This window comes from Amblyomma maculatum, chromosome 11, assembly GCF_055883805.1.
Source record: "Amblyomma maculatum isolate TAMU_Amacu chromosome 11, ASM5588380v1, whole genome shotgun sequence".
Taxonomy (NCBI): Eukaryota; Metazoa; Arthropoda; class Arachnida; order Ixodida; family Ixodidae; genus Amblyomma; species Amblyomma maculatum.
Window position 1 is genome coordinate 74,853,506 of NC_139354.1, and position 21,687 is coordinate 74,875,192.

The window sequence follows — 21,687 nt, forward strand, 5'->3', positions numbered from 1 at the left end:
ATAAAATTGGGCAGCTTGTGCATATGATCGACATCAGCTGATAAAGAGGACGCTATTTATGTGATTGACGCGGCGTACACTTTCTCGGCAGCCATCACTGGCGCTGTTTGCTTGTCGACATTCTCGGCTAATTAGACTAGTGTATGAAGCACTAATTGTGCTTTGAAAAGAACGAGATAAAACTGCCTTTTGAATCATTGCAATAATTATTTGATAAATATCTCAGCACTTCGCAAGAATTTGCTACGCTGTTGCACCCTTGATTAAAATACACAGCTGAAGGTGTGGCACCGTTCCAGACAATGTTTCGGGTTCTTTAAGGTGACTAAGTGAAAGTAGAGGCGGCCATCAACTGAATCGAACGGAACGCTTTTAATTATTAATTTCACAGAAAACAAAAAAAACTTAATCACTTGTACAGTCATAACTGCAATGCGGCAGTGGTGCTTAACCTTGCCGATTCAAAGGCCGGGAAGCAATCAATGTTAAACGGTAATCAAAATATTCAATGCAACGTACGTTTGACAAGAGTGCCCAGAAGCCACTGAAGGATCGGTAACGGTTATCTCGTGCAACCGCACACAAAGTTAACAAGGTAGCCAAGGTAGCTTTATCGAAGGGAAAAAATATCACGCAAGCACCGTGACAAACACGTACATAGGTTCATATGTATTAAGGGCCTCCAGCTCGCAGCTCGCAGCCCGTACAACCAGTACAAGAATTCTATTCCCAGCTCCAACGAAGAAATGAGTGCTGGCGCGTACTGTTCGCAGTGAGACAGGCAAACGATAACCAAATCAATTTTTTCTTAATGTTCGTAGGGCAAGAATGCTCTAAAAATAATATCAAAATCCTAAATTACCTTGTCAATTGCCTACACAGCACACATAATTTTGTATCCTAGAATTGCTTGGTTCAGTACTACGATGTGTAGCCGCACGGGCGCATATACGAATCAATATTGCTTTGTTCCTTATTGCCTATTAATATGTTGATTATTTCGTGTAGCCGTCGCCACGAAGATTCCTGTACACTAATATTAAAATACGTATTTGACCGTGACGCTTTTGTGAAGAGCACTGACGCGAGTTTTGCGAGAGACCTGGTCTAAAACAACGACTGATATAAAGATCTGCCCTGTACAGATTCCAATCTCACATATTATTGTTCTACTCGGAGCCCATATTTGAAGCGATAACGATGAGCAAACATTCTTGGCGTATGCAGGCTTGAATGGGCGCCATACTTGAGTCATGGTTGTCCGATATGTCTTTCACGTGCACATAATCTCTTAATGCCGGTAATGTCAGCTGGTTCTACAGCACGTGCCACTAACCATGCACTGCAGGAACTCTTCAACAGTAATTAAACTCTAAAACCTCAGTAGGACAACCAACAGGTAAAGTAGATGAAAGACGAGGCACAATACTAAGCACATATCAGTGTCGGGCTTACAGATGACGGTATAAGTAATGGTGCATGCTATTCCTTTCTAATCAGTAAAGAGCTTTGCCGGGCTAGTTGGTTTAGCAATTTGTATAATTAAAAAAAAAAAAAAACACTGGCGGAAAAACATTTGCACGCACAAATGACAGACAAGGAGACGAGGCGCCTGTCCGTTCTCGCCTCGTCTTTAATTTGTGTGGATACTTCCTAATCGCAAAACACGTTGACTGCTGGGCACGAAAAAAGTACTTTGGTTAATTGTGCGAATTTTTCATTTTCCATTATAAAATGAGCGAGGCGTGAAAAATGTTTCAATGGAATGGTGCGTTTTGGTTACACCTGACAGCACATTATAATGAAGAAGAAAGGGCACTGGAATGTCAAGAGGGACATCATCAGTGCACCGATCGGTCTGCAGAACTGATGCTTTTTATTATCCAACGTTAAAGAATTTAACACTCTTTGAAGTGCTGCTATATCAGCCCTTACATACTCCGTCAATTTGATCTATGTTTTTTTGAACATTCTGAGTCTAATCACTTGTTGAATTGGTTTTAAACTTGACAAAATAGTATTGCTCGCGCCTTATATAAGAAAGGAGCTACCAGTGGCACTAAGAAATGCATAGGGAATCTTTTTGTGCATATCAACGCGAATAACATAACCGTGGAAATTATTAATGAGAGAGAAGAAGATCGTCGTAGGAGTTGTTTTCAGTTTCTGTGTCGTAATTATTAATTCCGACAATTATTTATTCACATCTATTTCGTTATTAGGTTTAAAAGATAAAGGTGGTTGTTTTTTATTCTACTTTCTAGTTATCTCTATAAATATCTCGTTCACATCGGTCAACAACAAAATCGAATATGTTTTTTTCTGTCCATAGTTGTAGGCTGCCATCTCTGTATCCATAATGAAGCCGCTAGGTTTGCCTCTTTTTTTCTTGGGTCTTATATGTGGCACATGCTGAATTTCGTTTGGCGCATGGAGTGATAGTATTATCGCGACTTCTTTAACCTATTTTTGACATGTCACTTCCGCCTCTTTAGAGCAAAGTCTCGATCTCGTAAATTTAGTCGCTGTTTTGCATTTTCCTTCCGAAGATAATCACAACGAAGAAACAGGCGACGCAGCGATATCAGAAGCTTTATTTAAATTGCGAAACAGACCTTAAGTGGCCCTGCCATGTAAAATACTCTGCCGTAGCGTTTTGCTGCCAACTTTATTAGTGAATGCGGCCGCATAGAGCTACAAAAAAAAAAAAATAGCGAGTTTGTTCCAAATTTCCGCAGGGTCTAGGTTCTTTCTTTTACTAGAATATTCACAACTCATTTCATAGCGGCAGCTGTCCTGAATGCAAAATTCAAGTATCGCTGGACTGCATCCCAATGACATTCAGCGCAGCCTCAGTATTAAACCTCGAGTCTAGCCATAGCAACTCAACTCTCATAACGTTCTGTGGCTCGGTTTAGGTACATAAGCCACACAAGTTATATGTCTTTATGCAGTTTATATTAGTATAATTGCGCACTCCTAACTGTACATCTTAACTGTAGTTAATTAGCTATAGTGACAAAAAATGTAAATTTACACTACATGATCAACTCAATATCGTTGTAGAGCTTAGGCCGAGTTTGTTGCACTGTACTAATTGATTGTCCTAATTATTGTTAATTACTTGATAGAGATAAAATTGACTTTATGCCGCAGCGTCAAGTTTCATATCGCGGAAAAGTTCTTGATGAGAAGAATCCAAAAGCAAATGCTAAACCATCAGAAAACCGTACGAGAACACGCTATTGTCCGTCTACCTCATTACCGCACCGAATAAACTGCATATGCTTTTACTTTTCAACAAAGAGCGAGAATCGTTTCTTGCCTTTTAGCGGATAAAGTAACTGGTAGCCACTGGGTTAGCTCCGCTGCCTCACACAACTCTTTAGATTCAAATGTTAAGAGGTGAAAGAGGCCCTTTTCAACCAATGACGGTTACTAGAGAGGGCACATGGAGACTAGAGTGCTTTATCTCGAACACTTTACAGGTTACTTTCTCCTATACGCTGAATTTATTCTGCAGAGAGCGATTCTACAGAGAGCGTGCTTAAGCAAGCTTCCAAGCGTTTACTACACCAGTTTGTTTTATGCAGGTTCCACTTCACTAGCTTAACGCTCGAGTGGCATTATCGCCAGGCATTTTAGTGCCAATGCCGTCACAGGTCGTAAACGTAGCTCGCTGAAGAAGGTGAGCAAGGGCGATTGATTGCGACAAACATTGGAGTTCGTATAAGTATAGCGCTATTCCCGCTTTCTCAAAAGAAATAATAATTAACCAGGATATGTTTCCAGATCACGGAAAAGCGCTTTCTGAACACATCTCTTCAGTCTCTCCGCTGTTAATACGCTCAGAGCAAACGCTATTTTGCAGTGTCCGATCCGAAGACGCTACTTAGTGATGTTTGGTTCGGCTTATGGGTTTAGTGTCCCAAAGCTCTATGGCTATGAGAGACGCCGTACCGTACGGCTCCGAAAATTTCGACAACTTGGTGTTCTTTACCGGGCACTGACAGCGCACACAACATGGGCGCCTTGCTTTTCGCCTCCATCGAAAAGCGGCCACTGCTGCCTGTATTCGATCCCGTATGCTTGGACCTAGTAGTCGAGCGCCGTAACCACTGCACTACCTGCGCGGGTTATACTTACGAAGGACAACTGGGCTGGAGGGATTATGTAATTGTTCTTGCTATCCTTAAATGTTGACCTGAACATAAAAAGCAGTATAGTAAGATGTGTTCTTAGCTGCACTTAAGTGATATTATTCATTTTCGGTAATGGATTTCCACTCATACCAAGTAATAAGGCAAGCCGAGCTAGACTTTCCGATATACTACGCTTGTTTGGCTATGTACCGTGTTTATGAACATTTCTTCCTACGCACGGCTTTATTTGAGCGGTATAGTTGGAGACTTGCGGAATGTTTGGAGCTTGGAAAGTCCGTAGTTTTCAGGGAAGAGACTGTCTTCCTCTTAAGACACTGGAAATGGTGTTTGAGTGCTCATTACCCACGGTTGAAAACAAAACTTGGGTGATGAACGCACTAGACGAGACGGGCTATTTTGTCTTCCATACAGGAAACACTATGCAATGGTTGAGCAACGCAGTGCATTGAAGTGTCTTACATTGAAATGTCGCCCACGCGTCTTAAAACCTAGCGAAGTTGAAGAGTCTTATGGTAGGATGTACACCTGTTCCCGCAAACAAAATTCACCTACGGCAATATCTGTCAGCAGATTTGATATCCAGACGGGTCGCTTGTACCCGAGCGCGCCACGACGAGATATGCAAAGCGAATGCGTCAGTGTCGACGCCGGCTGGGCTTCCCAGAGGGCGGGTTGCAAGCCACGCATAGTGCTCTCGTCACCAACACGTACCTTCTCTGGTACTAAAAGAAGTCAGCGTGCACACTCTTGGCGCTTTCAGTCGAGTTTGCGACTTGTAGAACACTTCGCTCGTCCGGAAGTTGAGAGAGTGGATCACCGAGAAGCAGTTGGGCGGTTCTGGTGCCTTTGCGAGTCTACTATTTGCAGACTAACTTCTCAGCCATGACCACGCGGAAACAACGGATTGGGAGGCCAGTGTTGACGGCGACCGCAATCATTGTCGTGACTTTGTTTGTGGGTGCTAGCAAGGTGAGTTTTAACCTTATACTTGGGTTTCATTTCTGCATAGGCTGATAGATGTATCGCACAGAGGGCCAGAGGCAAAACTAAGTGTTACCCAGAAGCTGAGTCTGCACATGCTTTGATGCACCGTGGCTGTTCTTTTCAATTGTTACGAAGGCTCAAGCAAGAATAATCTCAGGAATCAACAGAACAATCCCCATTTTAGCGGGTATAAGCCCTAAAAATGAGTCACAGAGGGCTCCCATATAAGCAGGCTAGGAATTCATGCATCAATTTAGGATCTTCCGAGACAATGATTGATGGAATGGTGCCATTGATTGCTAGGGTAGCGATTTTGAAATAATTACAAAAAACGTACGGAGCATAGTTGTATTGAACTCAGTGAGTAGTGCACAGTCTGATTCATGGTTGACTCAGTGCATTGATAATAGTGCGCTGCCGCAATTTAAGGACATGCACAGATCAGCGTGCGTTTCCGACTTTTACTTTCAAGCGAGTTCTTTGCTACAATATGAGGCTTGGAGACTCACTCCAGGGCGGGGGGGGGGGGGGGGGGGGGCAATGTGACTATATGCCTTCACGAGACGCTGGTGCTAAATATGAATCTTTTGTGTTTCCTTAGCACTTTCATCCTGGCCGATTAAAATGTGCTGATCGCATCCACTTCAAATTAGACAGAAAAAATCGAAAAATAGTTTGTCTTCGGTGCTTTCTATTCTTCACTAGAAATAAAGTATGTAAGAAAGTAGGAATTTTAATTAAATGTTGTGCGCGAGAAATTTTTCAAGACATCATAACTTACCTAGATTTAATTGTGCATGTAGTAATTGTCTCTACATGGACATAAAAGGAGACGTTGGAGCTGGAAATTCGCACCGGCTGCACCTTTTTGACTAAGGGAAGAAATCGCAATGAAAATGCATGTATATAACTCAAGAAGGAACAGGCAGTTAGCAACAGTGAAATAAACCAATCCAATACCCAGAGATGCAAATATGAAAGAATATACATAGAGGCAGCAATCGGTAGTTCTAATATCACTAATATACACAGTTCCAAAAATGTAAGAATTGAATATATGCTGACGAATATATAACAATGTAATGGTCACGCATAGAGTGACGCCTACTTTAAGTAAACATATATTTCTTAAGATTGTAAATTTTATGCAGAAGTTAAATATATTAAATGAATAAACATAAGTTATTAGAAACAGTGAGAGCATATTCTCTAAGACACATGAAAATAAAACACAAATTGGTTGTGAAACTGGTTGTTTAGTATGACCTAGTTGAGGAGCACAGCAGCGGAGAAATGACGCAGGCGGCTCGGAATGAGAGGAATACGCTTGGTAATAAATTATATGCCATCGAGGGGGCGAAAATATATTTGTACAGTTTTCGCTAACGACCCGTTGTAGTCAGTGCTACGTACTTTTGAGGTTTGAACGTTTTCTTTCTAATGCGTTCCCGCTTGACCTTATTTCATTTCCTTTTGCTTCTTTCCAGGGTGACGCACCGGCAGGTATGTTTCATTCTGTGTTCCCTCACCATACCATTTATAACAAATTGGTTTCCACTCAGCATAAAAAATAATAAAAAAAAACTCCGAAAATAAACATGCATGTCTTGCCAAGACGCATCGCCTAAATGTGCAGAAACTCCAGCTTATTGTAATTTAGTATTGAATGCCTTGCAGTTCAGCAGGCGGCAAAAAACTAAGCAAATGCTCTCAAAACTCTAAATAGGCGGGATTTAGTACGCTCTAATTTTACGAATTAGCACTCCTATAGGAGGCAAAGGTTACTTCGTCTGAGAAATTATCGAAAACAAAAGCTAATGTGCATATCTGTTATGCCATGTATGGAGACGAGGTGCGGTACATGCAAATGAGCATGCCGAACTCAAATGGAGTGGAAATCATAATTTCTTCATGCAAAAGAAAAATTGACACAGTTGTTTATAAGCTTATTACTTTCACAGTTAAATTTATATGCTTTTCGTTCAATGCTTTTCGATGACCTTCTTCGCATTCGCTACACTCATCGTTCTGAACTATCAAATTTATAAAAAATTCTCTGTTCAGTGATTAACTGATTGTGTCAGATAGGAAGAGTGCGGAAAATCCTTTTATATGAACAACCTTTGTGGATAATTCATAGACCGTAAATTCATTTGTACTATTCATGCTGCATTTTTACTCCATAATGCCAGCATTTTAAGTCCATTAAGAATGAGCAGCTCTATTACTCACCTTTGCTATCACTTGTACTACCACGGATGGAGCAAGATTCTGTGTACATGAGTTTGACATGAACCCAAGGCTCTCTTAGGTTTTTATGCTGTTTACAGAAAGATAAACTGCATAATAATACCTGTTTTTTATTTCTTCGAATGCTCAGCACCAGGAGACTTCGAGCTCTGGGGCGTTGCGACTGGTGCCAGGTCGGTGGAAGTCGTGGCGTTCGTGCCGACTGTCACAAACGGTGCTCTTGACCTCTGCTACGGAACTCTTCGGGGTCCCGGCACTGAGCGAAACTTCACCTGCGACGACCACGGCGGGAGGTCGTCTACCGTCACTCTGAAAGGACTGCAGCCGATGACAGAATACAACTGCACTGTCACGTTTGCGAATCTGCTGGACGGACAAGAATTGGCGACAACGAAGTCGATACTGATCACAACGCAAGGAGGTACGTGTACTTCCTGTGTGTCTGCTTCAGCAGTAATAGTCATGGGAACTATTTGGTTGCTGATAGCGTCGCTACAACTTACATGCATATAGTATGTCTTAAGAAAGTTTCTTAGAACCCATTCAATTGCATATTCATTGACCATATTTTCTATGAGGGTACACGGTGAGCCCAGATAGTGCACAATCACGTCAGCAATGTCGAAATAGGCGTCATTTTGTCTACTGCGAGTACGCGCAGAGAAAGGTTGCTCGAAAAATCTGCGTATGGGAGCAACTTTCTGTGTCATTGCAGTGAAGGCCATGAAAGCAACGCAAAAGTAACACGTAAAAATGTTCTTCTCTTGAGCGCAACAGCTAACCACAGAGACCTAAGAAGTGAGGCCTTGTCGTCGTATTTATTCTCCATCGTGCCATAATGGTCGTCGTGTATCGCACGCACATACATTTATATACTATAATATGCATGTATGCAGGCACACACGCATACACGTGTGTGTGTGTGTGTGTGTGCGTGCGTGCGCGTGCGTGTGTGTGTGTGTTTGTGTGTGTGTGTGTGTGTGTGTGTGTGTGTGTGTGTGTGTGTGTGTGTGTGTGTGTGTGTGTGTGTGTGTGTGTGTGTGTGTGTGTGTGTGTGTGTGTGTGTGTGTGTGTGTGTGTGTGTGTGTGTGTGTGTGTGTGTGTGTGTGTGTGTGTGTGTGTGTGTGTGTGTGTGTGTGTGTGTGTGTGTGTGTGTGTGTGTGTGTGTGTGTGTGTGTGTGTGTGTGTGTGTGTGTGTCAGCCCACGTACTCGCACGTGCATGAAAAACAGACATGAAAGGGTCCTTCGTTTACTGTTTTTTTCATTGGTGAGAGGTTTGAGGCCATTTGGGATCGCAGGAGTGGTACCCAGAAGCAGAAAATAAAATTACGACTGAAAGCTCTCCGGCAAGAAACTTCTCCCAACATCAGCGCTTTCCTAATGGATCCTACGAGTTTAGGCGTGCACCGGCGAAAACTATTCTATGCGTTCCTAGTAAAGGCGACCTCACGCATGCCGATAATTCATTGGATAGCGTTGTTGTATTAGGATTGGTGTTTTAGCGGCTTGTTGCTTCCTCGCAGCCTAACTGCAAAATGTGTATTTCTGACGTAGAAAAAGTAGTCATTTCGACGCGGCTATAATGCTCTCATGCTTGAGCAAGCTGCGTGAGCAGTTTCTGTAGTCATGTTGGTTGAGAGCAAGACGTAGTCAAAAGCAAACTTTAGTTAATGAAAAAATTCAGCAGAATCGTTTATAGAACGGAACGTGCTAATATAAACACCCCAAATCCTCCAAAGAAGAAACAAAAAAGCAAAAAGGATCAAAGTGCACTCCCAAACAGCAACATATGCATATTCTGACCCTTTTTTTCGCTAGTGAAGGATCGGCTTAACCAATGTTAGACTTTAATCAAACTGAACTGGAAAGACAAACTTTTAGTGCTGTTTAGTGCAACCATTATGGCAGAGTTCTTCACGACAGTGTAGCTGAAGTCAAATGCTTCAATTCCTTCTTTGGATCGCTGTTTTGAAGGTCTATTCATGGCAAAGAAACCACTGTTTATTTAAAAAAAATGTACTCGGTGTGCGCCTGTTATATTCATTGACATTAAAGGGAATGCCGTTAGTGCTATAACGAATGAAGGCTGATGGATCTGGTGACTTGGCTTCTGTAATTCACCCTGTATGCGCTTCCTCTTCGTCTGGATATGCGAGCGTTATTTGTACCAAGTGCTAAACACCAAAAAAACTGGTATGATGACTGAGAAATGGCGTGGTTTAGCCGTACATTGGTATCTCATGCTCTGTATCCAAGTACCGACTTGCTCCCTTAACAACGTGCGCCTGTACATGTTTCCAGCACATCCATTTTACTAGAATTGTGAACCACGTGGGTACTTACGCATTGCTAATACCTAACCAGTATAGTAACACATAATTGAGCGTGTGCATTAGACATGGGGTACTTCGTTGGTGCCATTTTCTTAAATTTCTTAAGCCCTTAGACATTCGATTTCACTACACATTATTTGAAAACTTTGAGGGAATAATAATAACCTAAAATATCTGGGATTAAACTATACTGAGTGTTTAGAAGTCAGCCTGTAGTTGCTGACAATACAATATCGCATTAAGTCGATTCGACTTCAGGAATGCCACAATGGTCTGTTCGGAGCCCATTTCTCATTTTATTTTCTGTGTATGATATAGGCATGGGCATCCATTCGGATGTGCATCTATTCCAATACGAATGTGTGATTGATCGTAATAATGATAATCAATAGCACTGTGCAGTTTTACAACATATTTGTATTCAGTATGTGATTGGCCTAGCGCTGGGGTTATGCATGTAAATTCTGTAAAAATTAAACAGTGATGTCATTTACAAAGAACCAATCCGCAACAATACTTTATAAAAACGTGTGCCCCAATTCCTGTTTCCTACCGAGTAGTAATGACAGTGCCATTAAACAAATAACAGGCAAAGCATGAAGGACATTAGGTTTCCTGAGCCGTAATACTGAACGATTTCCGTCAGGATTTAAACTATTGTAAGCAGCATCCATTCAGTCAGTTCTTGATTATTTATTACCCTGTGTGATCGGCGACTGGAAAATGTGATTCAGGGAATAGACTGAGCGCTAAAATTATCGATTCGATATGAATACGGAATATTCAAAAAGTCCGTTCAATGTTCCACTTGCTTAGAGCATTTTTGTCTCAATTTCATTAACGCCACGTGGAAAGACGCTGAGGCTGAATTTGTTTTATTATGTTTCATCCTGGGACATATATGTAGCACGATAACCCCTTAATTTTCTCCGAATATATTTCTCTACTTAACTCTTATTTACACTGAACTGTCCTGCCATGCGCACTTCTTTTCAGTTCAATACATACTTTCCTGACATCGCTTCGCCCTTTGGCAGGTGTTTACGATACAAAGGTTGTTTTCTATTCCCATACATTTTCCTTTTTAGAAAGCGCGTTTTGGTGTTATCAGATATTACAAGTTCACGCGAAAATCACCTGTACCATTTTCTTTTGTCATCTTTGATTTTAATATCCCCCTCACGGCAAAGCCATCGCTGGTGCTGCCTAAAGGACTAAAATATGAATTCCAGTATGCATTTTCAAATTTATTTCGGCAGCTTATGTGGCATGGGAGTAATCAATATTTTCCTCTACGCGTTTCATATACACACAGAGATTGGTTAAAGATGTACCTTTGATGTATTTGCGTTATCTTCTCTGTGCACCTAACATGGAACAAAGATATAGAGTATTTTTGTTCTAAAGTAGCCTCAGCTGTTTGTGTCATGTGTTGATTAAGATTTATTCTACCAGAAAAAATTAACATTATGCCAAACAATTCAATGGTGTCTTCACTGCCATACTGCGTCTTCTTCTGGGCACAGCAGGGCCCGCTTGCACAAAACAGTCTTAAGACTGTCTTAGCTAAGTCCAGACTTAACTGGAGTCTAAAGAATAGGCCACTACTAGCATGGCCGCTTAAGACTGGAGTCAAGACTGGGCTTCAGTCCTCACTTGAATAAGTTGCTTGTATGATTACGACTCTAGTGCTGTCTTGGTTAAGACACAAGGACGCCAGGTGTCTAAGTAGAGAAATTAGGGAAATACAGGGATGCGCTGGTACTGTCCCTGCTGTAAGATGTACACATTCCGTCAATTTTGCGTTGTGTAAAATCCGTGCCATTGCTTTTTGCGGCTTAAGATTGTGTTACGAGGAAAAATGCCCCAAGTGGTTGCTGAGGCCGTTCTGGGAAGCCACTCTGGTGAACATGAACCCGAAGCGTTCGACGTTCGGAATACGAGCCGTCTTAAATAAGCTTGGTCTTTCTAAAGACACCATTTAAGTCTGGACTTAGCTCGGACTTTATCGTGCAAGCCGGCCCAGGTGTCACTTATCTAACATATCTGCACTTGCTCCAGAAAAGAGCCTTGCGATGTATAGCTAATGTTCCATACCGCTCTCTTTCTAAGCATTATTTTCACGCTATGACATTAGTCCTATATTCGAAATGTATAATAACAGTCTGCTGCTGTACTAGAGAGCTTTTTAAAATCTGGTCATAACTTCCTCGAACACTTCGCTAATCTGAGAATGGATGATCTCATCCGTCATACCCGACAGTCTGAAAGTTGGACGGTTCCAACACCACGGGCGAACTATTTTATCCAATCCAACCTTTACCCTACACTCTCCCTGTTTTCTTAAATCGATTGGAAGTAGCATCTTTTGATCTGTCTGGTAAATCCACTGCTGAAATTAAATTGTTTTTGTCATATAGCGTACGTGACGTAGGTAATATTCTTTATTATCCATGTGTTGTTTACTGTCGTTCGAATGCTTGTTTTTGTTTCTGTATTCTTTTTTTGCTATAGTTAAATCTGTAAGTGATGTATACTCTGTGAATTTGCATATTTTTGTAATACTTGTGTTTTTTAAATCGTGATAACTATAAGAGGACCATACCTTTTAGACGTCAATTTGTAAGAAGCCTGGCCCACGTCAAGCCGTTCTCATGGCGTTTAGTCCAGCCTCCTCATTTGTAAGGAAATAAAAGAATTGAATTGAACTGAATTAATTTGATGCTGAATATTCCAAGACACATAATAGTAATTATAGTCAGTTGATATTCTGGTGCTTCCCTTTGCAGAACCGGTGGATCCGGATGACATCACTGGATCCAGTGGTACCTACACCGGCGCTGGCACGATTTTCTTGTCAACCCCGACTATGCCTGTTGTGTGCGCCGTGTTTCTTTCAACCACGTGGCATATGACCTCTAAATTGAAGTAAAGACTAGACGAAGCGCAGAAGACCAACAAAACTTCACCAACGAGAGCCAAGCATATTTCGTTTATATAAGACTGTTCTAATCGAAGCATAAACATTTTCTTCCGAGTTCACTAATTTTCATGTAAATGGTCAAATAAACGTTCCTCCTGACCAGTATATGATGTCCGGAAGAGTTCGAAATAAATGGGGCTTTGCACAGTGAGTTACCAGAGGCTGAAATCTATATTGCGATAGTCGAGAATTAAAAGGTTATTCATTACATTTATTTTTATGGGTTTTGGATTGCAAGCCGTCGTTCTACTGCTTTATATAGTCCTTTGCATCGCTGCTGACCGCAAAACCAGCATCATCGGGGAAGGAAAATAAACCTTCACCTCATTGTCGAGGGATAACAATACCTAGAGCATATCAAGGATTTTACCATGCAACACGGGCTTGCACCACTACTGCCACTATGGGGCCGTGTTACGTGCGCTTGTGTGGGCTCCTTTATGTAAATTATGTGGTTTCGATCGCATTCTATATAAAATATATTTTCATCTTCAACGCGTGGACGTGTGTATTTTGTTCGAGTGCGTTTGTTTTGACGAGATGACGCCCTGTGTCAAATCTCAATTTCTCTTGTGTCGTGTTACAATAAACTCGCACGAAAAATTTCATTTGTGCCAGATAAGATGCCGCCCTTCATTTCCTTAGCTATGTATGTAAAAATCTTGATGAGGACTTGGCTCGATAGTCTTATGCACTAGGCTGCATAAAAAGTTTCACGTAGAGCTGCTATCCACGCAGTTTGGCCTCAGTGGTAATAATTTTTATCATGAAATGGGGTATATAGCCCGCCTGGTCGGAAAGATGTCACTGTCGCCGTAACCCTGCATTAAAAAAAGAACGTTTTTGAAAAACTTCAGTGGCGCTGACGTGCGGTGACCATAGTAACTCCATCAACACCAGATACGACTGATACGTCGTTGGGAAGACAGATGGCGCCTTCTCGTCGTAAGTTCGAAAGAAGCTTTCGCAGTGAAAATTGCTTGCCTTCTTTGGTTTCTCAATGTGGAAGCACAGCAGAGGACTGCAAACTGCTATGGCGCCATACCTTCTAGCGGAGCTAAAGTGTCCACCTAATTTTTTATTTATGCACTTGCGTTATACTGTCAATCACACTGAGAGATTTACAGGCATATCTGATACGTGCTATCGTTACCATAAATCTACGGGACGTGATATTGTGGTTTCATCTTGAAGTGCATTAGCTTGGTATTGCAAGCAGCTTATTCCTTACATAAGTCCGATCGTACCTTCACCTATTAGCGAGTGCGCAAAAATATATATTCTGCAGACCCTCATCCCGTAATCTTTCGTTCAATAGTATGGACTATTTGTAATGGACTAAACGTCCTTAATGTCTAGTGTAAAAATAGTTTCGAATGACATTAATGTTGCTGCACCACGTGGCACACCCGCAGCTAAATCTTTAGTTTGCGCTGGTGGAGACTCTAAAGACCTAAAAACGGCTGTTAAAGAATCGAGAGCATATCATCATCATCAGCCTGATTATACCCACTGCAGGGCGAAGGCCTCTCTCATATTTCTCCACTTAACCCGGGTCTGTGCTTGCTGCATCCACTTGACCCCTGCGAACTTCTTAATCTCATTCGCCCACCTAACTTTCTGCCGCCCCCTGCAACGCTTTCCTTCCCTTGGAATCCAGATTGTTACCCTCAGCGACCATCGGTTATCGTCTCTTCGCACTACATGTCCTGCCCATGTCCATTTCTTCTTCTTAATTTCTACTAGAATGTCGGTAACTTGAGTTATTTCTCTGACCCACTCTGCACGCTTTCTATCTCTTAATGTTACCCCTACCATTTTTCGTTCCGTAGCCCTCCGGGTTGTCCTCAATTTAAGTAGAACTCTCTTGGTTAGCCTCCACATTTCAGCCCCATAGGTGAGTACAGGCAAAATGCAACTGTTGTATACTTTCCTCTTGAGCGATACCGGTAAGCTGCTAGTCATAATGTGCTAGTGCATGCCAAATGCGCTCCATCCCAATCTTATTCTTCTTGTTATTTCCTTTTCATGGTCCGGATCTGCGGTTACTACCTGTCCTAAGTAGACATATTCGCCCACTACTTCCAGTATTTCGCTACCTAGTGCAAACAGCGAGAGCATAACAGGTTCATTAATTCAATGAAGCAAATAATCTGGACCTGCAGAAAAAATTGAGATATCTAATGAAGAACGAATAGTTCTCTGATAGTTCAAGAGTCAATACTTTGCATCTTCAGGCGGAGTCGTGGCGTCTTAAGATACAAAGCCGTAGAATAAATTCAACAAGAATCATGGAGTATATTCTATTTATTGGGAATCTCTATAGACAAGCTCTGTATGCTTCTTATTATACGCCAATATTGATCCAGATATTCATACAAGTACCGCTGCTCCCGTACACGTGTTTGGGCTCAAATATTTCAGGTAACAGGAAATTACCTGTGTTAGTTTCAATAAAAAAATTAGGAGGGCGTTTAGGTTTCGCCTTTAGAGTACACGTCAAAGAGCGGCCTAAGCGGCTACCATAAGCTAAAACAAAGTGGGTGTACGCGTGCGAGAAACCGCAAGAGCTGCCTGTCAAAGGTATCTAATAACGCTATCTCAGCAGAGGCTTCAAGGCCATCCTGAAGTATCCGCCGTATTTTTTTATAACAGCCGTCTGGTGCGGCGGACGCTTTCCACCGGATGAGCTAAGTGCACTGTCGCGCAAAATGATTGTAAGACTGTCTTAAAACCATCGCAGAGATGTGAAGATCATCATCATCATCATCACCGCCGTCATCGGCATAAATATACCCGCCGCAGAGAACATTCCTATCCCATATTCCTAAAATTATCCTTGTCTTGTGCCAGGTCCGACCCCCGAATCCCACTAAACTGCCCGTTCTATGCGCCCACTCTTTCTTTCGCCTCCTGCTAAGTTTGCTTGTTTCGAAAACTAATTGGTTGATCTTAGGACTAAATATAAACTTACCATTGATGTGCATGCCCTGCCCATGTACATTCCTTCTCGAGGTTGGGGCTAGAATGTTTTTAATGCGCGTTTGCTCCGCCAGTCAGCTCGCTGTCTTTAAACTTCACATCTATCATCTTGCTTTCCTTGTAAAGAATGGAAATCATAATCAAAAGTTGAATTGCGTAAAAGTCACAGGAATCTGTTTCTTTCTTGAGCAAGTAGGTTATATATAGTATCGTCTTTGCCAAAAGTAACCAGGCTGCAAGTTCTGCTTCTCATTCGGGTAGCAGAGGAGGAGGAGAAAGATGAGAAGGAAGGGCAGGAAGATTAACCCGTAAAAGAAACTGGTTTGCTGCCCCGCACAGGGGGAAAGGGATGAGTATATAAATGTTCTGAGAGAGGGATGTGTGAAGTTGGTGCAGTCACATCACAGACATGTCACATCACATCACGTCACACCCAGTCGAAAAAGCTACAGAAACTTGTCAAAAATACGACAAAAATGATGTAGTTTTTTGTAGTATATTTCGGTTGTCTGTATTTCTCTAGCACTTTCCTGTTGTCACTACAGAAATTTCTGTTGTTACTACAGAACATTCTGTTGTCACAACAGGTTTGCCGTCAAAAACCGCACAGAAATTCTGTCGTAACAACCGAAAATGTTCCGTACTTTTTTCGGACTGGGCCTATGACTGTGACTATGACTATGACTATGACTGATACTGCAGTCACAGTCATAGTCTTTTGAGTAGGCTTGTGCTTTTCATAAAGCGGAGCATTGACTGGGAGGCCTTCACCGCAGACGATCGTCGTGGCCATGCAGGGAACTAAAATCTTAATTTCAGTCAATGGGCGTCATTCTAGATGCTCCATCGTATGGCACAGACACTTTCTTTCCGCACTGTATATGGGGCACTCCCAAGAATGTGGCCTAAAGACTCGTCGCACCCACAGTTTGTACATGCAGGGCTGTTTGCCATATCTATCATAAAAGAATACGAGTTTGTGAATGCTACACCAACCCACAGGCGGCACAGCAAAGCTGCTTCGCGTCGGGGTAGGCCAGGTGGAAGCCGCAGCTTCGGGTCAAGGTCCAGGTATTTTAAGCAGCAGTTCGCAAACTGGCCAGAATTGCACAAGGAGAGCGTGTGTTCCCGCGCAAGTGCGCGAAGCCTGCCCGCTGCATCTGCCCTGAAAAAGGGAATAAACACACAATCGCCGTCTTGGTGGGCTGTTCGTGCGACCTCGTCCGCCCGGAGATTACCCGCTATGCCGCTGTGTTCTGGAAGCCATTGGCAGATGATATGTCCTCCATTAATTGCATAGTGATGAACTGAAATCATAAACCTTATGAAGCTGTAAATCGGTGAAAAGGAAATGAGAGCTCCTGTCATCACATACCAAAAAGTTTCGATTATTGGGTATCCATGTTAACTTTAGAATACAAGCGAGAAGCAAAACATGCAGCCTGATTACTTTTGGCAAATACGGTACATATAAATTGGAGTGATGCGTTGTATTGATACAAAGAAAGAAAACAAACATGGTGTCGTCACCAGCACTCTGCTTTGGGGCGCTTACGAATGCGAATATATGTTCACACACACACACACACACACACACACACACACACACACACACACACACACACACACACACACACACACACACACACACACACACACACACACACACACACACACACACACACACACACACACACACACACACACACACACACACACACACACACACACACACACACACACACACACACACACACACACACACACACACACACACACACACACACACACACACACACACACACACACACACACACACACACACACACACACACACACACACACACACACACACACACACACACACACACACACACACACACACACACACACACACGTATAAGCATATACAAGTTTAAAGTTATTGGGTTGTTTTAAAGTTATTGGGTTGTAAGGGCAGAACCTCAAGAACGCCTAAACGAGTCACCACTGTACCTTGAGGAGGGCGAGGGAAGAGGCACCCCGAAAGCGGACCCCACAGTGTTTGTAGGGGAAATACTTGCCCTCTCGGCTCTAAGGTGGGAGAGCCTTTAATAATGCTAGAGCATTACTTCGCTATGTTCGCAGATTTCTGTCCGCAGAAGTTGTGAGTAATTGAGTAGTGGTAGAGGTTAAAGAGCGGTGCCAATCGATAGAAAGTGGCGTAATGTTGTGCACGAAAAATAATTAGACCAAAAAGTTAATTAGGTAATAATTAGAGGCGCAAAAACGGTGAAAGTAAAGACGAAAATGATCTCATTAGCCAATGGTTTGGCGCCACATTTGAATGTATCGAATACAAAAATAAAAAATTATATCAGTCAATTAAGGTGACGTCAAGGATGCGACGTCATGCAACCTGAAGTCGCGCCAAAAAAAAAGCGCATAGGAAAGGATTAGTGCGCAATTTGAAAGTACCAAAGACCAAGTACGAAGTAGTTATTTAGCCAGTCAATTAGGGTGACGTCAGGGATGTGACGTCAAGCAACCGGAAGTAGAGCCTAAAAAGGGCATAAGAAGGAATTGGCGCGCAATTTGAAAGTACCAAAGACGTAAAATGGGTAAACAAGAAGTAAATTAAGCAACTAAAAGTAAACACAGCAGCATCCGTGCTTTCGCATTACTCCAATGCAGATTCTGCAGTGCTCTTTAATTTTTCACCTCTTTCCATTCCCCCTTCTTCCCCACGCAGATGGGTAAGGGAGCCGTCGAGCAGACGCTTTTGGGAACCAACTGCGACGCTGCTCTGTGCAAGCGTTTTCGTTTCTTCACAAAATACGGTTCCGTGGACTTGTATGCAAAATATATTAAATTCGGCCCGGCCCTTCAGTTGGTATAGATCCTCATGCGTAAAGCAGAGGTCGCGGGTCTTGATCGCACCTTCGGTGTGTGGTTGTATTTTCTCCTAATTTCAGACGAATTATCTAATACGCGACCGATAGGTACACTACTAATTGTGCATAGATCAACATCTTCAATGAAAATAGAAACATTTAGGCAAGTAGTACTAGGCTACAATGGTTCAGAATTTCTTCTTTGATATGTGTGTGTTAAGGGCCCCTCATTGCCTTACCTTCAGATCTGGTAGGTGTGACGCCATAGGGAGCACAAAAATAGTAGAGGGTCTCTGAAATATCTGTTAAGAGGAGAATGGCGAAGGCCTGTCTTTCCTATCCTATAATTTTCCTCTCATCGTTTGCCTCTTATCGGCGTTCGCGGCAGTGACACATATATAGCGTTGCACATTTAGCGGCACGCTACAGAATGTTTCTCCCAGCTGAACCGCGGTATCCTCGCAGCTCAAACTTCGCCCAGATATGACGTTTTGTCGTTAATAATTTTTTATATAACATATTTTTGGGGTATTTGCCTGATTCGATCAGAAGTCGGATGTTACCATGGTGTGCGGAGGCGGCGATGGCTGTGTTATTGCTTGGGCAGCTGCTCGTCTTTCAGTGCCGCCGCATTTGTAGTCTGTAAGGCTAAGCCTTTTAGACTACAAATATTTAGTGAAAGTTTGCTACCATATTAAATAAGAAGAATGTGGCTACAAATGAATCAAATACGAATCGAGTAACGTACGGCATTTCGCGGTGATTTTGAATATTGGCAGAAGGTCAACCGTACGAAACCGCTAAGCGCTATCGGTGGCTGTTCGGTAATCTAGAACGCTTTAGAGTTATATCTCTAAATAACAGGCGAAGCAAGGCTCCCCTATATCACGAAAGGGCATAGAATGGTATTAAGCATACGCAAATAAACTGGTCTGCAGTCACACCTACAGCGAAGGAAGCCTCCACAAAAGGGTGACACGAAATCGTCCTGACAAATTCCGATTTCACCAATATCTCATTGGAAAAAGCCTTCCTTACATTATGATGGCTTCTTGCAAAAAAAAAAAAGAAAAAAAAATGTCTTTGAGCGAAGCGTTCAATCGCGCGTGTGTGCATGTTCCGAATTGAATTACGTCTCTAGCGTTGTAATTATGCCAAAATATTCGATCCAACTGGCGCAAAAGTTCGTCTTTCTAAGGCAAACGCAATCATCGTCATACCACAAGTATTTGGAAGCTATCTTGTACGGTACATGTCAGCGTCAAATGAGCTAACAAAAAATAAGCTGGTGAAATCAACAAGAGCTATTTATTAACCATGGTCTTTGAGGCAGGTAATCGAGGCATGCTTTCTTAAGCCTGGCACGCTACGCATGAACATTATGAACGCCTCTATATTAATGTACCGCGTCGCTGAGTTGGTCTTAATTCAGCGCAGACTGATCGAAGTACCTTACAATGTACCGTTCCGCTGGCCCTACATATACCAGGCCTCCAAAGAAAACTGCTGATCCATTTGCTTGTGCCTCGCGCCAGTCATTCGAAAACTAATCAGGAATGTGAGAAAAAATGCGATTCGTTCAGATTTTTTCATGGAGTGTTTAACTCGTGGACAGATGGAAAAGGAAAATATTTGATTTTCGTTCAAAAGGTTTCCAGTATGATTTGCACACTTGTACTCCATATTACAACTTTTCTGAAACAATACCCAAGAAGAGCATCAATTATTTAAATATTTTTTGGGGATACGTGGTTCCTCTCGCCTTCAACTGATCAAGTAAACACGGTTCTGTCGTTTCTAAACACGCTTTGGTGATAAAAAGAAAACAGTGAGAACCGAAGAGCTTTCGGCACCAGCAGAAGTGTGTTTAAAAAGTGCGGTTGATACAGGGGGCGGGGGGGGGGGGAGGGGAAATGTTGCATTTTGCTTAGAGACTGAATACAGTTTGATAGGGCATTTCACACTTTGTTTGATAAGACATCGGTACAGCTGATGCATAGGATTTCGATGTAGTTTTTAAAAACTGTCCTCACAAGTTTTCAAATCGCAAATCATTTCTGGCTTAATCGCAGCACTGCCAAAACAAAAAGCGTTTGCCAGAAATGTCTCCAGGGCTTTTCGTTCCTAGTACGATGCACCTTACCCCCAAAGGCGCCAGGATAAGACTCCCTTCCGGCTCCTGCCGACCTATAGCTGTGAGGAAGTGTAAAAGAAAATGTAAGCATCAGAAGAGAATTTCAAAGTAACCGGTTGTCACCTGTTAATAATTATAATTTATTAACGATAGGCCACTATTGATAGGCACACTCCCTGACAACTTTAGAGTGTGTGGGGTGCGGTAGCTGTTCCAAACTCAAAGGAGATGCCCTCGACTTGCGTGGAAGTCAACTCAGCTGGAAGTCAACTACCAGCTGTAGTGACAGAAGAGGGTGGCCGTTTGGTGCCCAACTTCCGCTGGGTCAAGCCAAAGCAATGGTCAGGGTCAGAAGTAAGAAGCAAAGCAAACTTTATAGAGGAAGAGACCATGCAAAGGAATTCACACTAATACATACAACACACAGTACGAAGTTCACAGAAAGGCAATGCAGATAGATGATGCGACCTGAGAGGCTCTAATAACAAACATAGGCTTCAGAACAATAAAGAATACACGACAGAGTCAGAACAAACAAACAAAAAATTGTTCGCCCTGGCACTGTCTCAGACCAACGTCTGGAGATCCACGATGTGACCGCCCTATAGGCGTGTGCCGCTGCCTCGCAGATCAGTAGGCTCGCCGAACAGCGGGTTGACCCCTGGAGCCGATCAGTAGCACTTACTAACTCGCAGCAACACTGGCTCTAACACTGGTTGGCTGGTTGAAACGACGCGACCTCAATAAAGATCTACTTTTAGTTTTGCGCTACCGCTTACCGCTACCGTCTACCGCTACCGCGTGGGCGTCAGTAAGCATGCGGAAATCCCCTCGCGGGCGATAGATTGCGCACGCGCTCCTGCCAAATTCGAAATATCCAGAGTGGAAAAAGACCTTTGTATTTGGCCTTTCTGGACATAAACGGGGTGTACGACAACGTAAACAGGGAACTCCTGTGGAACATATTAAAAGAAGAAGGTATCG

General features: G+C 42.6%; 1 protein-coding gene across 1 annotated transcript; it reads left to right on the plus strand.

Annotated features, from left to right (window-relative positions):
• The first annotated feature begins 4,834 nt into the window (after positions 1 to 4,834).
• On the plus strand, positions 4,835 to 13,290 carry LOC146174182 (uncharacterized). Its single transcript, XM_084584288.1, has 4 exons — positions 4,835 to 5,132; positions 6,635 to 6,650; positions 7,528 to 7,818; positions 12,521 to 13,290. The coding sequence occupies exons 1-4, from the start codon at positions 5,046 to 5,048 to the stop codon at positions 12,661 to 12,663; spliced, it is 537 nt and encodes a 178-aa protein (XP_084440414.1). The 5' UTR covers positions 4,835 to 5,045; the 3' UTR covers positions 12,664 to 13,290.
• The last annotated feature ends 8,397 nt before the right edge of the window (positions 13,291 to 21,687 follow it).